Here is a 22,756-nt window from a genome sequence, read left to right as displayed (position 1 = left end):
GAGGAGAGCGGTGCTGCCTCCTCAGGAGCCTGGAGGGCTAGCGGTAATAGACTGGAGCCCCGTCGGCCCCCGGTGCTCAGCACTGCTGAGGCCGTGTCTGTGTGCACATGTACGCGTGTGAGCAGGAGGCTGTGTACAGGAAGCTGGGTGTGTTCACCCGGTGTGGAGTTGAGGGGGAGCATAATGGGCGAGCACGTGTGTGTGTCTAACTCCCTGGGTACACTGGGGGTCCGTGTCCAGGCTGTGGGGGGTGGGGGCCCAGCGGTGTAGCAGTCATGTGTGTGACTCTCTGCGTGCACGCCGGGCTCTGTGCCTCGGGCCCCTCGTTCTCGGGGGCAGAGCCTGAGGAGCCTGGCTGGGCCCAGGGGGGGTCTCTGGCTGTCAGGCCCTCGGTGGGTGGGGGGTGCCCCCGCTGGCGGTGACTGAGCCCCGGCTCTCCCACCAGGCCTGCCAAAATACAGCGAGACAGGGTGTAATTACCGGCACTTACCGCGGCCATTACCCCCCTCGCCACCGCGTGTGACACACGACCCGTCAGCTCAGTGTTCGCACCATTAAGGGGCCTCATTAGCATCCCGGCTCAGAAGCAAAATTACCCTCACTGCTCATTTCAAGATGTCATCAATTTTAATTTAGGGCCCAAAGATAGTACAATGGGAAGGCCCTCCCCAGCCAGCCGCACATGGAAAGGGATGGGAGGGGGGAGGGGCTGGGGGCAGCCAGGGGGGAGGGGGACAAAGAGAGAGACGGGGCTGAGCAAGGGGAGGAGAGGAGACGCTGGCCTGGCCCTGCCCCCGGTGCCCCTGCCCACCAAGGTCCTCAGGCTCGGGCCCCGCTGGCACTCCCTTAGGAGAGGAAAGAAATCGAGGACACAGCCAGGAGAAGGCCCCTGGCCCACCCACCCCTGGAGGGCCATCTGGAAGCGGTGACATCCCAAGCCCCATCTCGAGTGACGAGTGACGTGCTGTGCCTGGCTCTGCCCTTTAGCTATTCATTCCTTTCATTCTCACAACCACCCTGGGAGATGGATACTGGATACTGAAACCCGTTACAGGAGGGGAAACTGAGGCACGGAGAGTTTCCCTCCCTCCATCCCCTTAACACAGCAAGCCACGGCAGAGCTCACGTTTAATTAAACACAGGCCTGTCTGGCTTTGCTGCTCCCCGGCTTTCTGAACCCGGAACCCGTGGTCTCATGGAGCAGTCTCCCAGTCGACTGGCGTGGCCCATCTACCTGCTGTGACCCCCGCCCTCCTCTGGGCTGGCCTTCAGCAGGCCTCCTCGCTCTGCGCCCTGGGCCTGGACGCTGCTCCCTCCGGAGTCATCCGGAGTCAGCCTCGGGACTCGGCTGAATATTGTCGCTCCCTTTTCTATTAATGGTTTATCGTTTACCCCCCCCCCATACCCTCCTCCACCTCTCCTCCCCGAGAACTATCACTTTTTAATTTTTTTATTTTTTAATTTATTCATTTTAGAGAGGAGAGAGCGAGAGACAGAGAGAGAGGAGAGAGAGACAGGGGGGAGGAGCTGGAAGCATCAACTCCCATATGTGCCTTGACCAGGTAAGCCCAGGGTTTCGAACCGGCGACCTCAGCATTTCCAGGTCAACGCTTTATCCACTGCGCCACCACAGGTCCGGCCTATCACTTTTTAGAAAGCCCTGAATGAATCCTCACTGCTGTTCAAGCGGCTGCCTCCCGCCCCCACCCCCACTGGCCCCTGGGACGGGGTGTCCCTCATCCGCCTGCGGCTCAGAGCCAGGGTGCTCAGGGGGTGCTGAGCTCACGGACAGCCACTGCCTCCCAGCCCTCCTCCGGCGGCAGGTGGAGGCCAGGACCGCGGTCCGAGGGGACAGGAACCGCAGGCCTCCCCGGTCCACGCCCTTTGCGCGGAGGAGACGCTGAGGTCCGAGATGAGGTGGGCGGGGCTTCGAGGACTGGTTCTTAGAGGGCGCAAATGTTTGTTGAATGAAGGAACGATTGAACACTTAAATGAAGGACCAAGCAGCTGAAAAGGCACCTCTCCCCGGGCACCTTCGGGTCCCTCCAGGGACAGAAACCTCAGCGCTTCCCTCACCGGGCCTTGCAGCGACTGGACCCCCTGGGACTCCTGGGGCGTTTACATCGTACAAGCAGCGACCCCATCGGCCAGGCCAGCGGAGAAGTTCCTGGACAGTCTGGTTTGGGAGGTGGGGGAGCCTTCTTGGTCTTTCCAACCAGCTCTGCCACCCCAGTCTGTCTTAACTGGAGGGGGCGGGGGCTCAGGCCAAGTCCTCGCATCCTGTGGCCCGGGGTTTCTCCAGCTGAGAAGCAGGAGCCCCAAACCCATGTCTAGGCCCCTCAGGCCGAGCACGCGGCGAGGCAGCAGGGGCACCGGCCCGGGCACTGCCAGTCACTGCACCTGCCCTCGCCCAGCCAGGCCCTGCCTGCCTGCCTGCCGCCGACACCCCAGTCCGAGAGGGAAGCGCCCCCATCCTGAGCCCGGAGACAGGGTCCTGGCTGGCGGCAGGCGCCGCTCCCCGGCCTTACGGAAGACGGATCGCTCCCTTAATCACTCTGGAAAAGAACCCCAAGCCGATATAATATTATAATTAATTAATTCACTAAAAAGGTATTAAATTTCTCTCCCCCCTGTGGATATTATCTGAATTCATTGACCTTTAGAAAAATCACCCTCTAATTGTAACCAGGTCCAAAAGCATTTGCAGCCCGTCCCTTTTACATTAATAATATCTTCCCGGACTCGGCTCCGGCTGCTTAAATATTGTATAAATTCCACTGCCCCCCTCGGAAAAGAGACAGCAAAGGAAAAAATGAGGCTGGAGGAGCCTGAGGGGGGGATGGGCAGGGTCCCGGCGGGTGGGGAACCTGAGGTGAATTGAAGGGGCTCCTTCTAGCTGCTCCAGCTGACGTGCCAGGTGGCTTGGGGGGGGGCGCGGGAGGGGAGGGGACATGGACTGGGGACAGGAGTGCTAAATTTGGGGTTCGTTTTTGAAGGCTGGGGGGGGATTCATAGTGTGTATCGGATTCTCATTCAAGTTAGTGGCTCCAAGCAGCCAGGGAAGGACCTCTGACTTAAAGGAGCAGTGGGCAGTGGCACCTGTGGGTGACAGGGGCATTCTGAGGTGCCGCTTGCCCTCCCAGGCCCAGCTTCCTGGACAGCCCTGTCCCGCAGACGCAGACGGGGCGCAGCCCTGGAGGGGGTGTGGTTGGACGGCTAACGCAGAGGAGGGAGGTGCTGAGGCCGGTGGGCCAGCGCCCCTTGACCCGCCCCAGCCTCTGCCGGGCCCATGGTCCGCCCCGCCCTTGAATCTGAAGACACTCCCTGTTCACTCTTGTTCGTTCCCAAGGCCCCAGGGGCTTCCTAGTGAAATGAGGGGGTTGGGCAGGCCCACCCCTGCTTTCACACCAGCCCACTTACCCCCTCCGCCTTTTGACAAAGCATTCCCCCCTTGCAGACCTGAAGTCTGGAAAGAGCTTGTCTCCCAAACAAAGAGCATGGATGAAGAACGCATGCCCTGTCTATCCACCCAGAGATGGCCACAACCACCAGTCAGGACACTGTTGGCCTGACTCCTTTCCAGCCCCACACTCAGCAGGGTTGGTGCAGGCCAGTCTCAGGTGCACGCACACTTTCTGGTGGCTTGTTGAAATGCTAGAGGGAGCACGCCTGCCTGCCTCCAGCAGACCAGTCGGACTGCAGGGTCCCCAGGCAGACAGTTGGGAACGTACAATTAAGCCGAGACTCCTCCACCCCTCTTATCCCCTAACCAGGTTGACAACGCCAGCTCCTGACCCTTTGGCGCCCTCTTGTGGGTAGAACCCTACTCACACCCTTAGTACTGCCCACGAGCAACCGGACCCTGCCTCCCAAGGAACCAGGGAGCAGAAAGCCAGCAGGCAGGTGTTCAGTGCTGATATGGTCGTCTTGAGGGGCTGTGTAAGGAAGCTGACGGGAAGCCACTCGAATGAATCCTCAGGATGAAGGCGAATAAATGGGGGAAAGACAGAGTTCCCAATCGCCTGAAGGACTAGCCTTGAGAGTTCCCAGACCCCCACCCCCTGGTACCTACACAGCCCACGCCTGGGCCCATCAGGCATCTCCCTGCCAGAGCCCAGGGCTTGTCCCAGGAGGGACTGAGGGGGTGCTCCCAGGGCCTGGGCAGGTCCCTGGTGGTGGGGTGGGGCCTGGAACAGGAAGGAGGTGCCAGTGCCCAGGGCTTGTCCCAGGAGGGCCTGAGGGGGTGCTCCTGGGGCCTGGGCAGGTCCCTGGCGGGGGGGGGGGGGCTAGAACAGGGAGGAGGTACCAGTGCCCAGGGTTTGTCCCAGGAGGGCCTGAGGGGGTGCTCCTGGGGCCTGGGCAGGTCCCTGGCGGTGGGGTGGGGCCTGGAACAGGAAGGAGATGCCAGAGCCCAGCTTGGTCAGACTCCACAAGGTCATCCCCTGCTCCATCTGACCTTGACATTAATCTCGCAGCCTCTGCCAACCTGGTGCCACCAGGGCCCGTGTGCCTGGCCCCCTTTCCTACCCACCTCATGCGTTAATTGTTCCAACGTTGATCTGATCTCCATTTCTGCACAGAGGAAATTGCCCTCTTAGACATTTTCATCCTGGCATTTTCCTAGTTTTTAAATTGGGCCCCTTTGGCCTCTCAGGATCTCACAAGAAGGAATCCATTTGGATCTCTGGCTGAAGAGACTGGAAGTGCAGGGAGAACTTCTACTTTCGGAGCCCCCAAAGACCCCCACGCACACTCCCCAGGAAGCTGCCACTCCACGCCTTGCTGCCTCGGACCCATTTCGTCATCCTGGGTGAGGTCATACAGCCCGGGGCTGCTGGAGCAGAGGCTACAGGAACTGGCGTGTGCGTGTGTGCGTGTGCGTGTGTGTGTGTGTGTATGTGTGTTAGAGGGGACTGAGCCCAGAGAGAGGTGATGTGCTGAGGCCTCACTATTTGGCCAAAGCAGGGAGCAGGCACCATGTCCTCGGCTGCACCGAGGGTGCTGTGTGCCTGCCTCTTTCCAACCCAGTTCACGTGGGTCCTCGCTCCCCACGCCCGTAGGACAGACACAGCCCCTCATTACTAGGGAGCCTGTCCTGCTAGAGACACTGTCAGAGAGCAGGGTGACCTGCCTTGCCTGCTTCTCAAGCCAGGTGAGGAGGAAGACTCTGCAGAGATCACTACTAGAAGAGAGGGGAGGGACAGGAGAAATATACGTTCCGCCCCGGCCAGGAACAGTGGACTTGGTTTATGCACAACCTCGTCCCCCACTTTGTCCTGCTCAGCCGGCTGGGAACGTTTGAGACTAGTGTGACCGCAGCGCCATCTGGTGGCAGAGAGGAGGAACAACGCCCTCCTCAGCACCAAGCCCTCTGAGTAAGCTTTCCAAGGCTGAGGAGTTGGGGGGAACCAGGTGACAGGCTTGCCCCGTCCTCCCTGTATCGCCCTTACCCTGACCCCCCACTGGGGGCACTCGAACTCTGTATCCAGAAAGGAGCCCCCTGGACTGAATCGCCCCCTGTTCCCCGCCAGCCCCAGACCCACTCCACAGAGACAGGACGAGCTGGTACAAAGCACAGTGTTTACTAAAGGCACAAAGTAGGGAGCTCGGAGGGGAGCTGCTTCCGCAGCACTGACCCCACACTAACCTGAACCCAGCGCCCCCACTGCCGGCCACCCTGGCCCTCACACCGCCTGGCGGAGAGCTGTTAGCACCAAGGGGGCGGGAAGGGCACCCCACCTGTGAGAGGGGCAGCTAGGCTGGAGGACAGGCTTGTCACCTTCCGAGCCCCAGAAAAGCAGGCCCGGCCACCCCTAGACCAGCCACTGCTTCCGAGAAGGAACTTCCTGAACCCCCTGCTCCAATGTGTCCTCCTTCACTGGGGGGAGGGGGATCAGGCTCAGAAGATAGGGCCTCTAGGGTCTCCTCGTGGCCCCAGCACGGCCCGGGGCCAGGTTGAAGACCCACCCCCGCCTGGCCCCATGAGGAGGGCTGCCCTGGGGAGTGCTGAGCTGGGTGGGGGCTCCCCCGGCCCCCCAGGCTGCCAAGCAGGCGCTAAGTCCAAACGAGGGCCGACAGGGAGGAGTGAGGCAGGCGGGTGGCTACTTCACACACGGTGCAGCCGGAGGGGAGCGGCGGCCCTGGCCCTCCCGGCCCCAGGCCCGCCCGTCCCCAGCGAGGGGGCGGCCAGGGTCACAGGACCTCGCCCTCCTCCATGCTGAAGCTGCTCCTGCGGCTGCTGGCCTTGGAGGCCTCGGGGGACATGGTGGAGAAGAGGGGGTCGGAGGCCAGCGGCAGCAGCGAGTTGTCCAGGAGCATGAGGTCCAGGTCCTTCTTGGACAGGTTGGGGAACAGGGAGCCGTGCTCCGGCCCCATGGCTTCCGGGTAGCCCGGGGGCCCTTCATCGCCCCCGCCCCCGAAGCTCAGGCTGTGGCTGAAGTCCAGGTGGTGGAACGGGGAGGGGGGCTGGGCTGCCTGGGCCGGCGGGGGCAGCGGGGCCTGCGGAGGCGGCGGCGGCAGCGACTCGGGGTCAGGGACCTCTGCCCCCAGCAGCAGGGCGTCCCTCGGGCCCTCCTCGGCGGCGGGCAGCTCCTGCTTCACCACCTGCTGCGCCAGCTCGGCCATGTTCATGCCGGACGGGGAGGCGGTGGAGAGGCCGTGCACTCGGGCCTGCATCTCCAGCTCCTGTGGGGCGGGGCAGACAGAGCGCTAAGGGCGCACGCCTGTGGGTGCCAGCGGCCCCCGGGCCCCTCCCCCTGCGGCACCCAACACCACGAAATGTCTCAGCATCGGGGAACTCGAGAGTCTTAGGCCAGTGTTTTATCAAACCAGAAGTCTCAACTCATTAGTGGGCTGTGAAAGCAGTTAGTGAGTCTTGACCAGCTCTCTCTCTGTTTTCCTTCATTGAAACAGACGTGCCCAGACTAGACTAGACTAGAAATGACCAGAATGCATTGCATTTATTAAGGATGAGGGTTCTTTGATGAAACTTTGATCTTTCACTTTGACTGTGGCTATGTGTCCTGGATTGTAATATAAATGATAGTATCTACTATGAAAGATAGAAAATAGAGAAACAGAAATAGGAAAGTTTAAAAGCTCTAGTCCAGTTGCCCTTCGTATAGATGATCAGCCTCAGGTCCAAAGACGACAGAGGCTCTCAACGCAGAGCCGGGGCCAGACTAGAGCCCGTGGTCCAGGTGACTTTCTCAAGGCTCTCTTTAGTTTGCCCCCTCTGGGGACTCAGCACTAGCCACCAAATACTTCCAGCTCTCTGCCTCCCACCCACGCACGGGAGGTTTGCGCTTTCCTGCCCCCTTGAGGTTAGATGTGGACATGTACTTGCGTCGATCAAGCAAACATACGCAGAAGTGACAAGTGTCCCCTTAAGAGTAACATAAGGCTTTAAGAGCCAGCTATAGATGTACCTGTCCATCACCCTGGGTCCCAGAATGAAGGCCTCACAGAATAGAACTTTCAGCTGATATTTGCTGCTTCAAGTTGCTGGGAATGTTTGTTACCAAACCATCACAGCCTGACTGATATATCTGTCCTTCTCATTTCCTCATTCCCATGACTTCAGTGTAAGCAGTGCCCTGAGGTCGAGAGCCAGGCCAGGGCTCAGGGGTCAGAGCCAGGCCAGGGCTCAGGGGTCAGAGCTGCGCAAGAAGCTCAAGGGCAGGGGCCAGACCTGGATGCGGAGCCAGAGCTGCTTGTTGGTCATCTCCAGGCGCCGAGAGTGGTTCTCGAGCTCGCGGGACTTCTGCAGGTCCTTCTGCATCCGCCGGATGTAATCAACAGAGGCCTTGAGGATGGTGCCCTTGTTCCAGCGCACGTCCCTGCAGGCCAGCAGAACCAGAGGCGCGTGCTCAGAGCGGCCAAGCACTGGCCATGCACTCAGAGGGTGGAAATAAGACCCTGCTTTGGTTTCAGGGGCCGATGTCGCCTGTCCCAACTTTGCCCACAAACCCCAGACCCAGCCGACCCCTGTGTGGATGAGGCTGATCTCCAGATGCACAGAACAGCTCTCCCAGGTGACTCCTCTGCCACCACCCGCCGCACTAATCCCATGGAGCCTAGCAATTCAGAACAGCCTGCCTCCCCAGGCCTTCCGTCTCTGCCACCAAAACCCATACCTGTCCTTGACCTGCCCTGCTCCTACCCCCGGACCACCTCTGCCCCAGTCCAGTGTCCTCTCCAAACTTTCCCAGCGTGGCTCCTCCTCCAGGAAGCCTCCCTGACCCCAGCCTCACTTCCAGGACATCAGCTCATCTGCTTTGAGTTTCCTGATTTGGGTGGGGGTGGGGGGTCTTCTTTTCCCGAACAGCTGATAAGCTCTTAGAAGGCAGCAATCCAGGGACTCTTCCCCTCCCTCCCTCCCTCCCCCCCGGCAAGCAGCGTGGGGCTGGGTGCTCCGGCGCCCACTGCCCCACCCTGCCCCCAGAAACCCGCTCACAGGTCGTTGGCCTTGGGGATCAGCGTTCCCAACTCCTTGATCCGGTCATTGATGTTGAACCTCCGTCTCCTTTCAACTAAGGAAACAAATTCCGGAGGGAGAAGTTAGGGGCATGAGAACCCCACCTGGGGAGAAGGGGCCCAGCCCAAGACAGGGTGCCTCAGCCCTTCTGGTAAGTAACGGGTGCCCAAAGGAATGGGCTGCTCCGGGCTGAGGTGTCGGGCGCAGGCCGGGCACAGTCAAGGCGCTCTGCGAAGGGAGCAGAGCAGCCCTGGCCGGGCTGCTAGCAGCAGGTCCACACCCAGAAGAAAACAATCTGATCAACGCACTCACGCTGAGGTGCTGGGGTTTCATGACTGTCCCTTCCGTGGAGCCCCCCTCCCACGCCTCCCAGAACAGGGGGTCTGAGTTGGCCCAGTCCGGCCAAAGGCCTTGGACAGGGAAGGCTTCCTAGAACCTGGGCGCAGAAGGAGGCAGGGGGCGGGCAGGCGGGGAGGACTCACTCAGGTTGTGATTGTCCTTCTTCTGCCGCTCCTTGGCCAGGGCCCGGCTCTCGGCATCTGGAGGCCAGGAGAGAAGCAGCGAGGAACTGGGAGGGAGGGAGAGGGCGAGCGGGAGGAGGGGCCAGGACACAGGGGGGCTGGCAGGTGGTACCTGTAAGCTCACGCTTCTGGGTCAGGTCGGCTGGGCAGGAGCTGCTGGTGACACCCACCAGGGAGGCTGTGACCTGGGGGTCACCACTGTACACGTTCAGGTGGCTGCTGGACAGGGGCAGCTGTGGGGGGAGGCGGGGAGAGGAACCCGGTGAGCACCCTGCTCTTGTTGGGGGGTCCTCCCCCAGGGACACTGGGAGAAGCTGGCACCTCCCAGAACAATGGCAGCTTTAAGGGGCCTGCTGCCGGCACCAGGGGTGTCAGACTCGCCCTGGGCCTCCTCGGCCAGCAGCTCCACCTGACAGTCTGCCGAGTCCAGAGCTGGACAGGATGCAGGCCCATAGGAGCCCCGGCCTAGAGCGGCTGGAGCCTCCGAAGACAGGGGTCAGCCAGGTACTCGCGCGGGACAGGATTCACGCCCTTCGGCGTTGGGTCCGGGGGCGCCTCATCTACTCAGACTTTCTGGAAGGCTTTCTGGAGGGTGTGGAACTTGATTCCGGAGCAGTTGTGGGAATATTACTACTGGAGGCGGGGGCGTGAACATAGAATGGGGGCTAGACGGAGTGTGGTTTTCAGAGCAGCCCACACTGGAGTCCAGTGTGACGCGGGCTGGCCAGCAAGTGAGGCTGGGCCCTGGGGCGCTGGGTTCAACTTGCAAAGACCCTGGGATCTTGTGATGGGCAGCCAGTAGGGGTTAAGTAAGGACCCGGCAGGAAGAGAGCAAATCACGGGCCCGGAGCCCCACACGGTACAGAGGCACCACCAAAGGGACCTGTGTCCTCCCTCCCCGCCCTCCACCTCTCCCTTCCTAGCCCTCAGTGTTCCTACTGGTGGCAGGTTTCAGACCCAGCTGGCCCTGGCCAGCTCCTGCTGAGCCACTGGACGATGTCACCAGGGCACTGGGGATGAGTGCTGACCCCATGGTTCCTATGGCAAGAATTGGGGGTTTCCTCCCGGGGTGCATGGGCTGGGGCCAGGATCAGGGTTACAGGCCCAGGCCCGGGGCAGGAGCAAACAGTTGAGGATCGGGACCTCCAGAAAGGGGTGGGAGCCCTGCAGGTCCGCCCGCTCGGTGTAAATACCTGTCACTGGGCCCAGCTAGCCCCCATCTCCTGCCTCCTCCCCTCCTCCCACAATCCTGTGAGGAGAAGGTGTCGTCCCTATTTTGCAGCGGAGAACACAGGCTCAGAACATTTGAGGGACTCCACAAGGTCACAGCCAAAGCCAGAAGCCAGGCCTCTTGATTCTAGCCAGTCTCCTCCCCACCTGCCCCCTTCCCTCTGCCCAGGAGGCCCAGAGGGCGTTCACGCTGCAGGAACGCTGCTGGAGGGGAGGACAGAGCTGGCCCCTGCCACTCGCCCCCCCTGCAGAGGGAGGCACACAGGCGGCCCACCGGCCCTAGCCTTGGTAGAGGAGGGAACCCCAGGTCCCAAAGGAGCTCACCAGCCCCGGGCCTTCCTGCCGCCCTCCACCCTCCGGCCACACTCTCCGCCTCCCCGCTGCTGGGGCCCAGCACCCGTGCCTCCGGCCCCACCCGCCGCAGGAAGCCTTCCTAGAGGTGCCCAGGCACCGCTCCCTGCTGAAGCCCCATGGTGCGTGCAGGCTGAGGGCCATGCTCTCCCGCCCCCTGCTGGGGCCCAGCACCCGTGCCTCTGGCCCCACTGCCGCAGGACGCCTTCCTAGAGGTGCCCAGGCCCCTCTCCCTGCTGAAGCCCCATGGTGCGTGCAGGCCGAGGGCCATGCTCTCCTGCCCCGCTGCTGGGGCCCAGCACCCGCGCCTCTGGCCCCACCGCCGCAGGAAGCCTTCCTAGAGGTGCCCAGGCACCGCTCCCTGCTGAAGTCCCATGGTGCGTGCAGGCCGAGGCACGTCCTCTGGGTCCTACCCCTCCTGGGCCCTGGGCCCTCGCTCGTTACGTGACTTGCTGGAGGCGACTCGTCTCTGCAGCTAAGGGCCCCGTTTCTGTTCTCTCCAGACTCAGAGCCATGCAGGGCCCTGCCCCTCCCTCTGGCACAGGCACCCAGCCGGCCGGCCGTACCGTGTTGGGCACCTGCGACTCAGGATTGATGAAGCCCAGGACGTCGTCCAGGCACATGATGTTGTCGATGACATCAAACTGAAAGAGAGAAGTCTGCCTGGGGAGGAGCCACCGGGAGAGGGGCAGGGAGGGGGCCCGGGGACAAGCTACAGCCCAAAAGGCACCCTGGAGCCCACCTGCTCAACCTACTCATCTGGGGGAGAAGGAGACAGCCCCAGGGGGAGGGCTGTTCAGGCCCCAGGGCCCCAAGGCCAGGGCTCTGAATAAGGAGCCACGTTGCCCGGGGAGATTGCTTTACACACCTCCCGTCTGCACAGGGCTGGGCAGGTGTGCTGGGCTTTCCTGTGTGAGTCTCCTAGCAGAGCTTTCAAAGCAGGGCCGTGTCCCCCCAGACTGGGGCTCCCCGAGGATAGGACCGTGTCCCCCCAGACTGGGGCTCCCCGAGGATGGGACCATGTCCCCCCCAGACTGGGGCTCCCCGAGGACGGGACCATGTCCCCCCAGACTGGGGCTCCCCAAGGACGGGGCCGTATCCCCCTCACACTGGGGCTCCCTGAGGATGGGGCCATGTCCCCCTCAGACTGGGGCTCCCTGAGGATGGGACCGTGTCCCCCCCAGACTGGGGCTCCCCGAGGACGGGGCCGTGTCTCCCTCAGACTGGGGCTCCCCAAGGATAGGACCGTGTCCCCCCAGACTGGGGCTCCCCGAGGACGGGGCCGTGTCCCCCTCAGACTGGGGCTCCCCGAGGATGGGGCCGTGTGCCCCCCTCAGACTGGGGCCATGTCCCCCCAGACTGGGGCCATGTCCCCCCAGACTGGGGCTCCCCAAGGACGGGGCTGTGTCTCCCTCAGACTGGGCTCCCCGAGGATGAGACCGTGTCCCCCCAGACTGGGATCCCTGAGAACAGCACCTGGCCCCACCTCTGCTGGTGGCAGCCGCGGGCCAGCCCCCCACTCACCTCCCTCTCTGGGTTGGAGCCGATGTGCAGCATGGCCATGGGGCTGTTGGGCGCACTGTTGCCGGCCGAGGAGGACACCACATGTCCAGCCCGCACCCCGGGGGAGGCGGCCGGAAGAGGCTTCGGGGAGCCCTGGGCAGGGCTGATGTGGGCAGCAAACTTGTTCCCGTAGGTCTCAGACAGGTACTCGCGCACCTTCTGGTCCCGGGACTGCTGGAGGTGGTAGGAGGTGGGGTTCTCCAGGTAGGACTGCACCTGGGAGGGGAGAAGGCAGGGGCTCTAGTGCGTCCCGGGCCCAGGGCAGGGGGGGACAGGCCCGAGCAGGCCCTACCTTCAGCACCTCCCCAGGCACCGGCGGCGGAGACTGGAAGTGGACAGGGGTGCTGATGGCCGGGGTGGGCGGCCCTCCGAGCTGCTGCTGCTGGTGCTGCTGCTGCTGCTGTTGCTGCTGCTGCTGCATGTAATGCATGACGGCCTGCTGCTGCATGCGTTCCCGCTGCTCCTCCTGCTGCGCCTGCTCCCGCATGAGCTGCATGCGCAGCCCAATGCGCGACGCCATGGCGGCTGCTGGCGCTGGCTTCCTGCGAATGGCGGGGCGGGTCAGTGAGGCAGGGGCGGAGGACACTGGGGCCGAGACACGGGGGAGTGTGCCCATTGGGCAGGGGAAGACACCAAGGCCCAGAGAAGGGAAAGGAGTGTCCAAGGTCACTGAGCAAGTGACAGAGCTGAGGCTTGAATGCAAGTTTCTGGGACAGAAGGAGAGAGTCCGTCTGCTTCGCTCCCTGCTGCTGGTCTGCCCCAGAAGCTTGGTGTCAGTCTCACTCCTCTCTCTCTCACGCCACACACTGATCGCGTCAGATCTTACCGCAGATGCGTCATTAGCCACCACCTCGTGGCCACCAGTGTGGGCCCAGCCTCCACCCGGCCTTATCTGTGCCCACCTGTGGACCCCTCGGACCCCGTCCCTCCTCTCCCCTGTGCCACCTGCTCTGGCCAACCCCAACCCCACAAAGACACCAGGTATGCGCCCACCTCAGGGCCTTTGAACTTGCTCTTCCCGCCACCTGGGGTGCCCGGCCACTGAATACCATTGTGGCGCGTAAATAGCGCCTTACAGACTTCCCACGACCACCCTATTGAAAGCTGCAGAATCCCGAGCTGCCCCCACTCCCTATGCCCCTCCCTCTTCTATGCTCCTCCCAATCACCTGTCAACATCTTAAACAGTACGCATTTCTGCTTCATTCTTTCCTTCACTGTCGATCTCCTTCCTCCGAGGAATGCACACTCCCCTGACAGCAGGCATTTTGTCTGTCTCGTTCCCTGTCGTCCCTTTGGCCTCTAGCCCAGGGCCTGTGATGGCAGGTGCTCTACGTGTGCAGGGCACGTTTACTGTTTGTGAAGCAGGCACTGGCCACCCACAGCAAGCTGGCCGCGGTCCCTGAGCTCGTGCCGTCTACAGCCCAGTCAGAGAACAGCAAGCCCGCCAGTCATCACAGCCTGTGCGGGGACAGCCGCGTCAGGGAGCCCCGTCCCGCCAGGGCTCGGAGCAGGCCTCCCCCTGCCCAGCACACCAGCCTGCGCCTCGCTAGGGCTCCGTGGGATGGGGAACTAAGGCCCCCAGGCCTAGTCTGGGAGGAGGGAGGACAGGACAGATGAGTCCTGCAGTTGGGCCCACTCTGTCCCTACCTCACTAAGTGACCCAGGTCACATCCCTCCCCACTCTGAGCCTCCATCTCCCCGTGCACAAGGGGACAGGGTTGGACTGGGCGATCTCCGAGGTCCCTCCCAGCTGGGACGGGCTGAGACTCTCTGGAAGGGGCAGGGCCCTGTAGGTACCCAGACTCCATCAGGTCCTGGCAGGGCTGGAGAGTCCCTTCTCAAGGATGTTGCGAGAGGCAGCATGACTTTGTGGTTGAGCAACTGCTATCAAATAGAGCAGGCGTGCGCTTGAATCCCAGCTCTGTCGCTTTTTTGCTGTGTGACCTTGGGCAAGTCACTTAACCTCTCTGAGCCTCCGTTTCCTCATCAGTAGACAGTTTCTACTTTAGAAGGCTGGTGAGAGTGTTACATAAAAATAATGTAGCAGCTCATGGTACTTGATAGGCGGAGTAAATGGATGATGGACATGTGCAAACAGGTGGTGTAGACCAGAGGCCAGAGCTGCACCCAGGGCCTAAGGACGAGCCTCAGACCTCTGCTGGTGGCGAAGGAGGGCAGCACAGGCTGGCATGCTCTGTTGAATGTCAGACACCAGACATAAGCATTAACAGGAGGTGCTGGCAAAGTCGAAAACATCACCAGATCATGGACGAAGAAATAATCTGCACTCATCTGAGCATTTACTGTGTGCTGGGCACTGTGCCAAGCACTGTAACCTCAAACAGTCCCAGGAAGTAGTTTTGGTTATTATTCTCTTTTCACAGATAAGGAGAAACAGAGGCATACGGAGGTCAAGTACCTGGCAGTGAGGACAGAGGCTGGGACCCAGTTCCAGGGTATCTGGAGATCACCCCGTCTCCACGCACGGCTGGGAAGGAGCTTGCCCCAGGGTGCATGTCTGGTTGACCCAGGGCCAGGCACGGAGCCTAAGCCAGCTGACCTCAGCTGCTTCCCGGCAGAGCCGGATCGCGCTCTCCGCCTGGAGGTCTGAGCGCCACTCGGTGGCCCGCCCTCACCACCGCCCTCCGTCTCTGCCCTCCTAGGCTGGCAGTTAGCAAAGAGGCTGCCTCGGCCCCCTGGGTCTCCACCCAGCTCCCAACAGGGCAGTCTCCAAGGAGAGAGGAGCAGACACCCGCCTCCTGCCCCCTTTTCTACCCTGTAGCAGGGGCACAGCTGCAGCCTTCACCCGCTTCCTGTGCCCGCACAGAGGGGCAGCCTGGCTTTGACCCACTGCCCACCTCGCACCAGCCCAGCCGCCCCTCGCAGCTGCGCCCACACACCCACGCAGCAGCACGGGGCACCCCTCCACCTCAGGAACAATCTCACTTCAGTGGGCCTCTGCTGGGGAGGGGACCGGGCCTGGCAGTGCCAGCCGGCACGGGGAGACTAGGGAGAAGGAGCCCCTTGTTTCTGTGACAAAGGGCTGGGCTAGAGTGGCTCTGCCCCAGGAGAACCGGGGCTGGGCTCTGCTCAGCCCGTGCTAGGCGCACCTGCCTCGGTTTGCCCGTGTGTAGGATGGGCACAGGACTCCCTGCCCCATCGCCCTCGGGAGTGGCATGAACCTCCCGGAACGTGATGTCAGAGATGGTGGACCAGCCGGGGTCTGCACTTCGAAGGCCATGGGACGTCTTAGCCTGTCCCCTGTCCTCTGACAGGGTGGCTCAGTGGCATCAGAGGGAGGCTTTCCCACCCCACCCCCAATGTCAAAGCTGTCACCCCCTCACAGAGCTGCTCTTCCCACAAAGTCCTGGCCTCCCCGACCCCGGCCCCTGGCTGGCTGGGATGGGTGTGGTGTTGAGGGAGCTACTTGCGGGGAGCTGAGGGCCGATGAGGTGACCCATCCAGAAGAGACCCTGGGCATCCTGACACCCCGGTCCCCCCACGCACACCTGCTCACTCTGAGCCGGAAGGGTCATTCGCAGCCTCCCCAGGGCCCGGTCTGGGCAGGAAGAACTGAGAGGAAGGTCACAGGAAAGTGAAAATGCCCCGGACATGATGAACACACTATACACAGTGTGTCCGTAAAGTCATGGTGCACTTTTGATCAGTCACAGGAAAGCAACAAAAGACGATGGAAATGTGAAATCTGCACCAAATAAAAGGAAAACCCTCCCAGTTTCTGTAGGATGATGTGGCAGCATGTGCGCATGCGCAGATGATGACGTAGCACCGTGTATACAGCGGAGCAGCCCAGGCCATGCCAGTCGAGATGTGGACGGTCCAGAGGAAAGTTCAGTGTGTTCTGTGGCTCGCTAAATTCAAATCCGTGACCAAAGTGCAACGTGAATATCGGCGCGTTTATAACAAAGCACCACCACATAGGAATACCATGACTCGGTGGGATAAGCAGTTGAGGGAAACCGGCAGTTTGGTGGAGAAACCCCGTTCTGGTAGGCCATCAGTCAGTGATGAGTCTGTAGAGGCTATACAGGATAGCTACCTAAGGAGTCCTAAAACATCTGTGCGTGAGCCCACATCGAACTGCACTGAATAGGTATGAAACTGGGAGAGTTTTCCTTTTATTTGGTGCAGATTTCACATTTCTATCATCTTTTGTTGCTTTCCTGTGACCAGTCAAAAGTGCACCATGGCCTGACCGGGAGGTGGCGCAGTGGATAGAGTGTCAGACTGGGATGTGGAAGACCCAGGTTCAAGACCCCGAGGTCTCCAGCTTGAGCGAGGGCTCATCTGGTTTGAGCAAAAGCTCACCAGCTTGGACCCAAGGTTGCTGGCTCGACAAGGGGTTACTCGGTCTGCTGAAGGCCCGCGGTCAAGGCACATATGAGAAGGCAATCAATGAACAATTAAGATGTTGCAATGTGCAACGAAAAACTAATGATTGATGCTTCTCATCTCTCCGTTCCTGTCTGTCTGTCCCTGTCTGTCCCTCTCCGTCTCTGTCTCTGTAAAAAAAAAAAAAAAAAAAGTGCACCATGACTTTACGGACACACTGTAGTATGCAGATGATGCATTATAGAATCACACACCTGAAACCTATATAATTTTATTAACCAACGTCAGTCACCTCAATAAATTCAATTAAAAAAAAAGGAAAAAATGTTCCCAGACCCACTCAGCCTGGAGAGGGTCCCCCACTCACGTCCTCAGCAACACCAGGAGCCGTGGGTGCCCACTCCATGCAGACACAGGGGCTGGGGTGTTTCCCTGGGAACCGTTCCCCCCTGCTCCCACCTCCAAGTAACATCCTCCTCTTGAGGGGGCCAGGGGTCCGATGCCCCAGAGAATCCCTGTCTCTTCCCAGCTGTATGGAATGGTAGCAGGGCTGAGGTGTCAACCCAGGGAATGAGAGCCACCCCCACCTGCGCCCTCAGAACCCACAGGCCACTTCCTGACACTGTTTACTGACAACCTCCCACCTGACTACCTCTGCCCTGAGGTGGCTGAGTTCTAGCTTAGCTGTCACCAAAATGAACCTCACGATCCAACAGAATCAACTGAAGCCCCTGTCCTGCCCTGCGCTACCCAGACTAGCGGTGTGACTTTGGGAAAACCACTTAACCTCTCTGGGCCTTGGTTTTCTCCTTTGGTAAAACAGAGTTGTGAGGATTTGAGGAGACAAGTGTGCAGAATTCCTCTCAGCTGAGACTTCAGCCCCTGCTCCATTTTTTTCCGCGGGACAGTGGAGGGCAGGAACCCTCTGGGCCAGGGCCACGGGCACTCGGTAACAGTGGATACTGGGCTCCCTCTGAAACCGCTGCTCTGCGCAGGCCAGAGCGGGTTACACCAGCACGTATGGGGCCTCAGCAGTCACTTACACGGGAGGAGTGGACTGAGGGAGAAATCACTGGATTCTCTGAGGGACAGACGAGAAGAAAGAAGACCCCAGAGCAGGAAAGTCTCCGACATCGGAGGAAGGCTCTCAGAGGCACAGCATCGAGCAGAGCGAGCACACTGCAGAAGACGAGGCCCAGCCTGAGGCCACGCAGAAGACAAGGCCCAGCCTGAGGCCACGCAGGAGACGAGGCCCAGCCTGAGGCCACGCAGGCAGGAAATGGGGAAATGTGTAGAACGCATCAGAAGGATCAGATGCTCCTTGAATGCTTGCCACCGGTCGGGGCTGGTCTGTGTGCTTTTCAAGTATTAACTCATCTGTTCTTCACAACAGTGCTATGAGGCGACTGCTATTACTGCCCCCAATTTCAGGGAGAAACCAAGGCACAGACGCGAAGTGACTTGCCCAAGGTTTCGCAGCCGATAGGCAGAACAGAGATCCGATTCAGGCAGCCTGGTTCACAGCCCCCACTCTTTATCCATTATTCTGGGCTCCCCCAACACCCCGATCTGTTCAGAGTAGTTACCTGGGGAGGGGGATAAGAAGGGGTTTCAGTTTCTCACTCTACTTTTGAATCCCTTAACTCTGGGGATGTGACTACCTACTTACTTGTGTGGGTCTTTTCAAACAAGGGAAAGGGAAATTTTTGAGGGCTGCAACCTGCTTCCAATCAGGTCCAGAGTTGGGGTCCCCCCATGTCTACCTGGAGTCTGGCCCAAGCCCTGCCCAGCTCAGTGGTATGGTTCCTAGGCCAGCCGAGGACCCTGGGTGAAGACACTGGTCACCAGAGGCACGGGCCCAAGGCCAGAAGCCACAGGCCAGGTGGAGTTCCAGGGCCAGCACCCAGAGCCAATCTCATTTTCCACGACAGCCCCTGACAGAAGCCTTCAGAGACAGCACAATCTTCATGTGCTGTCAGGTCCCTTCAATTGCTTGTGAGGCCTGAACTGCCTTCCGGGTGATCCTTTAAACATCGGAGCAGCAAACAGAAAACACACACTCTCCAACGAGCCAGCAACTCCATCCCTAACTGTACGCCTAACAAAAGCACAGGGAAGCTCTGCAGAGGCTGGGCCCCAGCATGGTCAGAGCCGCCCGTGGACAGTAGCCCACCCTGGAAAACACCCACGTGTCCATTAACAGGAAAATGGATAAGCAAGAGGGGTGGGGGGAGGTATGATGCAGTGTGCAGATGGCGTTATACTGAATTAATTGTTCACTCGAAACTTACAGAGTTTGACAAGCCAGGTCAACCCAATAAATGAAAACATAAACTTTAAAAAAAGAGTGTGATCCGATCGTCCCAACTCCGGAATGCCACTCACAAGGAACGCAGCCCTGTGATTGCTACACGCAGGTCAGGTGACTTTCGCAGACATGATACTGATCAAAAGAAGCCAGACACAAAAATGCACACTGCGTGATCGACGTTTATGAAGTTCAAAAACAAGTGGACTGAATCTTCTGTGTGAGAGGTCAGGGTCCCGGTTCCCCTTCGCGGCAGTGACTGGGCCATGCGTGGCACAGGACAGCTTGCGGCGGGGAAGAGGGGGAGGCTAGGAATGTCCCATCATTTGATTTGGGGCGTTGGGCACACAGGAGTGTCAAATTTATGAGAATGCATCCAGCTACTCACTCACAATTTGTTTATTGTCCGTGTGTTACACTTTAAAAGACTGCATAAGAATACCAGCAGGCCCTGGCCAGGTAGCTCGGTCAGTTAGAGCGTGGTCCCGAAACACCAAGGTTGCGGGTCCAATCCCCAGTCAGGGCACATATGGGAAGCAACCAATGAACACACAACTAAGTGGAACAACAAATGACTACCCCTTCCTCTCTCAAATCAATCAATAATAATAATAATAAAATGAGGGCAGACCTTAAATAATTTAAAAGCTGATTACTCTCCCACCCAAGTGTGGCTACAACTTCAAAATTCCTTTGGTTCCAGGCAGCTTCCACACAACCCCCCAAGTGCAGCTAGGTACATCTGCTCTGGAAAAGCAATTTGGCAATATGTATCAAAGCCTTAAAAATTACCCACTAGTGCCTGGCCTGTGGTGGCGCAGTGGATGAGGCATTGACCTGGAATGCTGAGGTCGCCGGTTCAAAACCCCGGGCTTGCCTGGTCAAGACACATACAGGAAGCAACTACTATGAGTTGATACTTCCCGCTCCTCCCCCTCGCCTTTCTCTCTTTCTATCCTCTCTTTAGAATCAGTAAATAAAATTTTTTTAAAAATTATCCACTAGCCCAAGGAAGTAACCCAAAATGCAGGAAAAGGCTTTTCTGCATAAAGATGCCCATCACATTATATAGAGAAAAATAAAAATCTCAATATCTAGCAATAGGATGCTTAAATAAATTATAGTGCAGCCCTCCAGATGTAATATTATGTTTACAGTAAGTCAGGTGGTGGTGCAGTGGATAGAGTGTTGACCTGGGATGTTGAAGACCCAGGTTCAAAACCTCAGGGTCACTGGCTTGAGTGTGGGCTCACCAGCTTGAGTGTGGAGTCACTGACTTGAGCGTGGGATTTTTGACATGACCCCATGGTCACTGGCTTAAGCCCAAAGGTTGCTGGCTTAAAGCCCAAGGTCACTGGCTTGAGCCCAAGGTTGCTGGCTTGAGCAAGGGGTCACTGACTCAGCTGGAGGCCCCCGGTCAAGGCACATATGAGAAGCAATCAGTAAACAAAGTGCCACAACTACGAGTTGGTGCTTCTCATCTCTCTCCCTTCCTGTCTTTTTGTCCCCGTTTATCTCTCTCTCTCCCTCCCCCCCTAAAAAAAAAAAAAAAGTAACATATGGATATGCCAAGTGACAAAATCAGGATGCAAATCGTATATCAAAGCTGATCATCACCATGTTCAAATATGTGTAGTCACCCTCCCGGGAGGAAGTATATAAAAATATTACTGACTTCTTTGGATGATGCAATCGTGAATGGGGTTTTTTTTTCCCCCACCTTTTGGAATGTCGCTTTTTCTATAATGAGCATGTATATCTTTCTAATTGGGCAAAATATTTTATACTAATAGGTTATGCTTATGGAGTACATACTTTGTGGCAAAGCACCTTATTTAATTATTGCAATTATTTCATGTCGTGCGTACAGATGAGAAAACAGACAGGGAGAGGTTGTCACTTGCCAGGTCACAGAGCTAACGCACTAGTGGCAAGGCTGGACCCTGGCAGGCTGGCTCGCACCCTAACCCCTCAGGCTCAGAGTCTGGCCTCAGTCCTGCACTCGGGGTGGTGGGTGCCACGTTTCATTTTAGGGACCCCCACTGAAGATGCCCCCGACAGTCAAAGACTTTCAGCTGATTTCTGCTCTCTTTCATCTCGCCCAGGGGCCAGAGGGTGCCTGGAACGATGAAATGGTCTGGAATCCCCAAACACAAGCAGAAAAAGCTCTACCCTTCCTCAAAGGGCAGAGATAATTTCCTGAATTCCCAGAAAAACACATGTCTGGCGGCTGAAACAACAAAGCGTGGACGCCCAGAGGCCAGGACGCCTGGTTAAGCCATTTATTACGTTCTGTGCCTCTGTGGTCTGTACAAACGACCAGTCGTGCGGGAACTGCGCAATGTGGCAGAGGAAAATCAGACCGACCGCTAAAGGAAGGCCTTCTGAACAGGTGGCCCGGGGCCCGGAGGCAGGGGCGGGGACCCTGTGACCTCCCGGGGAAACTTTCGGCCTTAGGAAGGGAAGAGAGAGAGAGGTGCCAGGACTGGGGTTTCTCTTGTTTTGTCCGAGCCCCTCTGGCAGAGGAGGCCGCAAAGGGAGGCCCAGTGAACAAGGAAACGGAGCAAGAATGTCTGCACGATCCTGAACCTCAGGACAAGGCCATCCCAATTACCAAGGCAGTTGCAGGTCCCTGCACGGCTGGGGGGCATCAGTGGGGTCAGAACCAAAGAGAGCTAGGGACAGGGAGGCGTGATGAGATTCCCAGGAGCCAGTAGCCCTGCCCACAAGCGGCTGGGGGAGCGTGAGCCTGACTCGGTGTCTGAGCCTAGCCTCCATCTTTCCAGCAGGCGCGGGGGCTCGCCCGCGGGGGCCCCTCTCCCACGGAGCTGTTGTGAGCTAAGCTGGGCGCCTCTGCAAGGGTGAAGGCGCGGGCAGCGGCGCATTCTCACCGTCATCACCCCGTCACTGTTTACTGTTGCTTTGCCCATGCCCACCGGGGGCATCCCGGGACCCTCTTCTCTTTCTGCTCCTCTTGAGACAAGGCGTCCTATCCGCTCTCATTCTCATTCTCTCTCTCTCTCTCTCTCTCTCTCTCTCTCTTACACACACACACACACACACACACACACACACACACACACACGATCAAGGTCCCAGGTTGGGCAGAGCAGCCCAGTGGTAACCCCAGCTCTGTCCCTCACAGGACAGGGCAGGAGGCCTCGGACTGCTCTTCCCATTACTGGGCACCCTCTTTGCTTCCTCTCCAAACGCCTTGGGTTTTAAAAGCTTTTGCCCTCGTAGCTGGTAGGTCACACGATTCTCTGCAGTGCCAGGAGCGAGGCAGATGGATGATGATGCCCACCTTTGGGTTCTAAAGAGACCACGAGTGGGCAGAGCACTCGGCACGGCGCCCACACACAGGGGTACTTACTAAGGCAGGTTGTTATTACATCATCTGGACCCCCAGAGATCATGAAAGGCAACAGTGGGGCTCCTTCCAATATTGAAAACAGCAAACGGAAGTCACACTTGCCCCTGGTAAGTGTGCATTGTTTGATCGGAAAGTATTTGGTACCAGGAACAGGAATGAGGTCAGTGGTACACGCTTTTAACATGTTCATTTTAACATTTTGGTCTTTTTCCTTTTTACTGAGGCATAATTTACCCCAGCAAAATGCACAGATTTAAAGTGAGCAGCTGGATGGATCTTCACGGGTGCGCTCCCACATGTGACCCGAGATAGAGAACATTCCCACTACCCTAGAAAGGACCCTCTCTCACAGGGACCTGCCCTGTCCCATAGGGTCTGGCTGGACCCTGACATGAGGCCAGCCCCAGGACTGTCACTGGGCTTGAGGGACAGGAGGGAAAGGGAGAAACCAGGAAGGTCCTGGGGGTGTCCCCTTGTGGTGTGCAGATACAGCCCAGCCTCACGTGCCCCCCCCCTCTCTCTCTCACACACACACACACACACACGCACACACACACGCCAGATCCCTCACGCTGCCCC

The 22,756-nt window shown here is 58.9% G+C and overlaps 1 protein-coding gene across 5 annotated transcripts in view; it reads right to left on the bottom strand.

The window, feature by feature from the left end:
• Window positions 1-5,566: 5,566 nt before the first annotated feature.
• Window positions 5,567-22,756, bottom strand: part of TFEB (transcription factor EB) — a 52,493-nt gene continuing 35,303 nt past the window's right edge. For all 5 annotated transcript variants that reach the window (XM_066359440.1, XM_066359441.1, XM_066359443.1 and 2 more), the window contains exons 2-9: window positions 12,434-12,683; window positions 12,103-12,357; window positions 11,145-11,222; window positions 9,110-9,230; window positions 8,959-9,015; window positions 8,456-8,531; window positions 7,691-7,838; window positions 5,567-6,684 (exon numbers count right to left, since the gene is read on the bottom strand). In XM_066359440.1, coding sequence (XP_066215537.1) covers window positions 6,193-6,684; window positions 7,691-7,838; window positions 8,456-8,531; window positions 8,959-9,015; window positions 9,110-9,230; window positions 11,145-11,222; window positions 12,103-12,357; window positions 12,434-12,661 — 1,455 coding nt within the window. In that variant the 5' untranslated portion in view covers window positions 12,662-12,683 and the 3' untranslated portion in view covers window positions 5,567-6,192. The remainder of the gene's footprint in view (window positions 6,685-7,690; window positions 7,839-8,455; window positions 8,532-8,958; window positions 9,016-9,109; window positions 9,231-11,144; window positions 11,223-12,102; window positions 12,358-12,433; window positions 12,684-22,756) is intronic.

Source organism: Saccopteryx leptura, chromosome 1 (assembly GCF_036850995.1).
Source record: "Saccopteryx leptura isolate mSacLep1 chromosome 1, mSacLep1_pri_phased_curated, whole genome shotgun sequence".
NCBI classification, from domain to species: domain Eukaryota; kingdom Metazoa; phylum Chordata; class Mammalia; order Chiroptera; family Emballonuridae; genus Saccopteryx; species Saccopteryx leptura.
The sequence above is the reverse complement of the archived record's forward strand: the minus strand, read 5'-3'. Positions and strand labels throughout refer to the sequence as shown.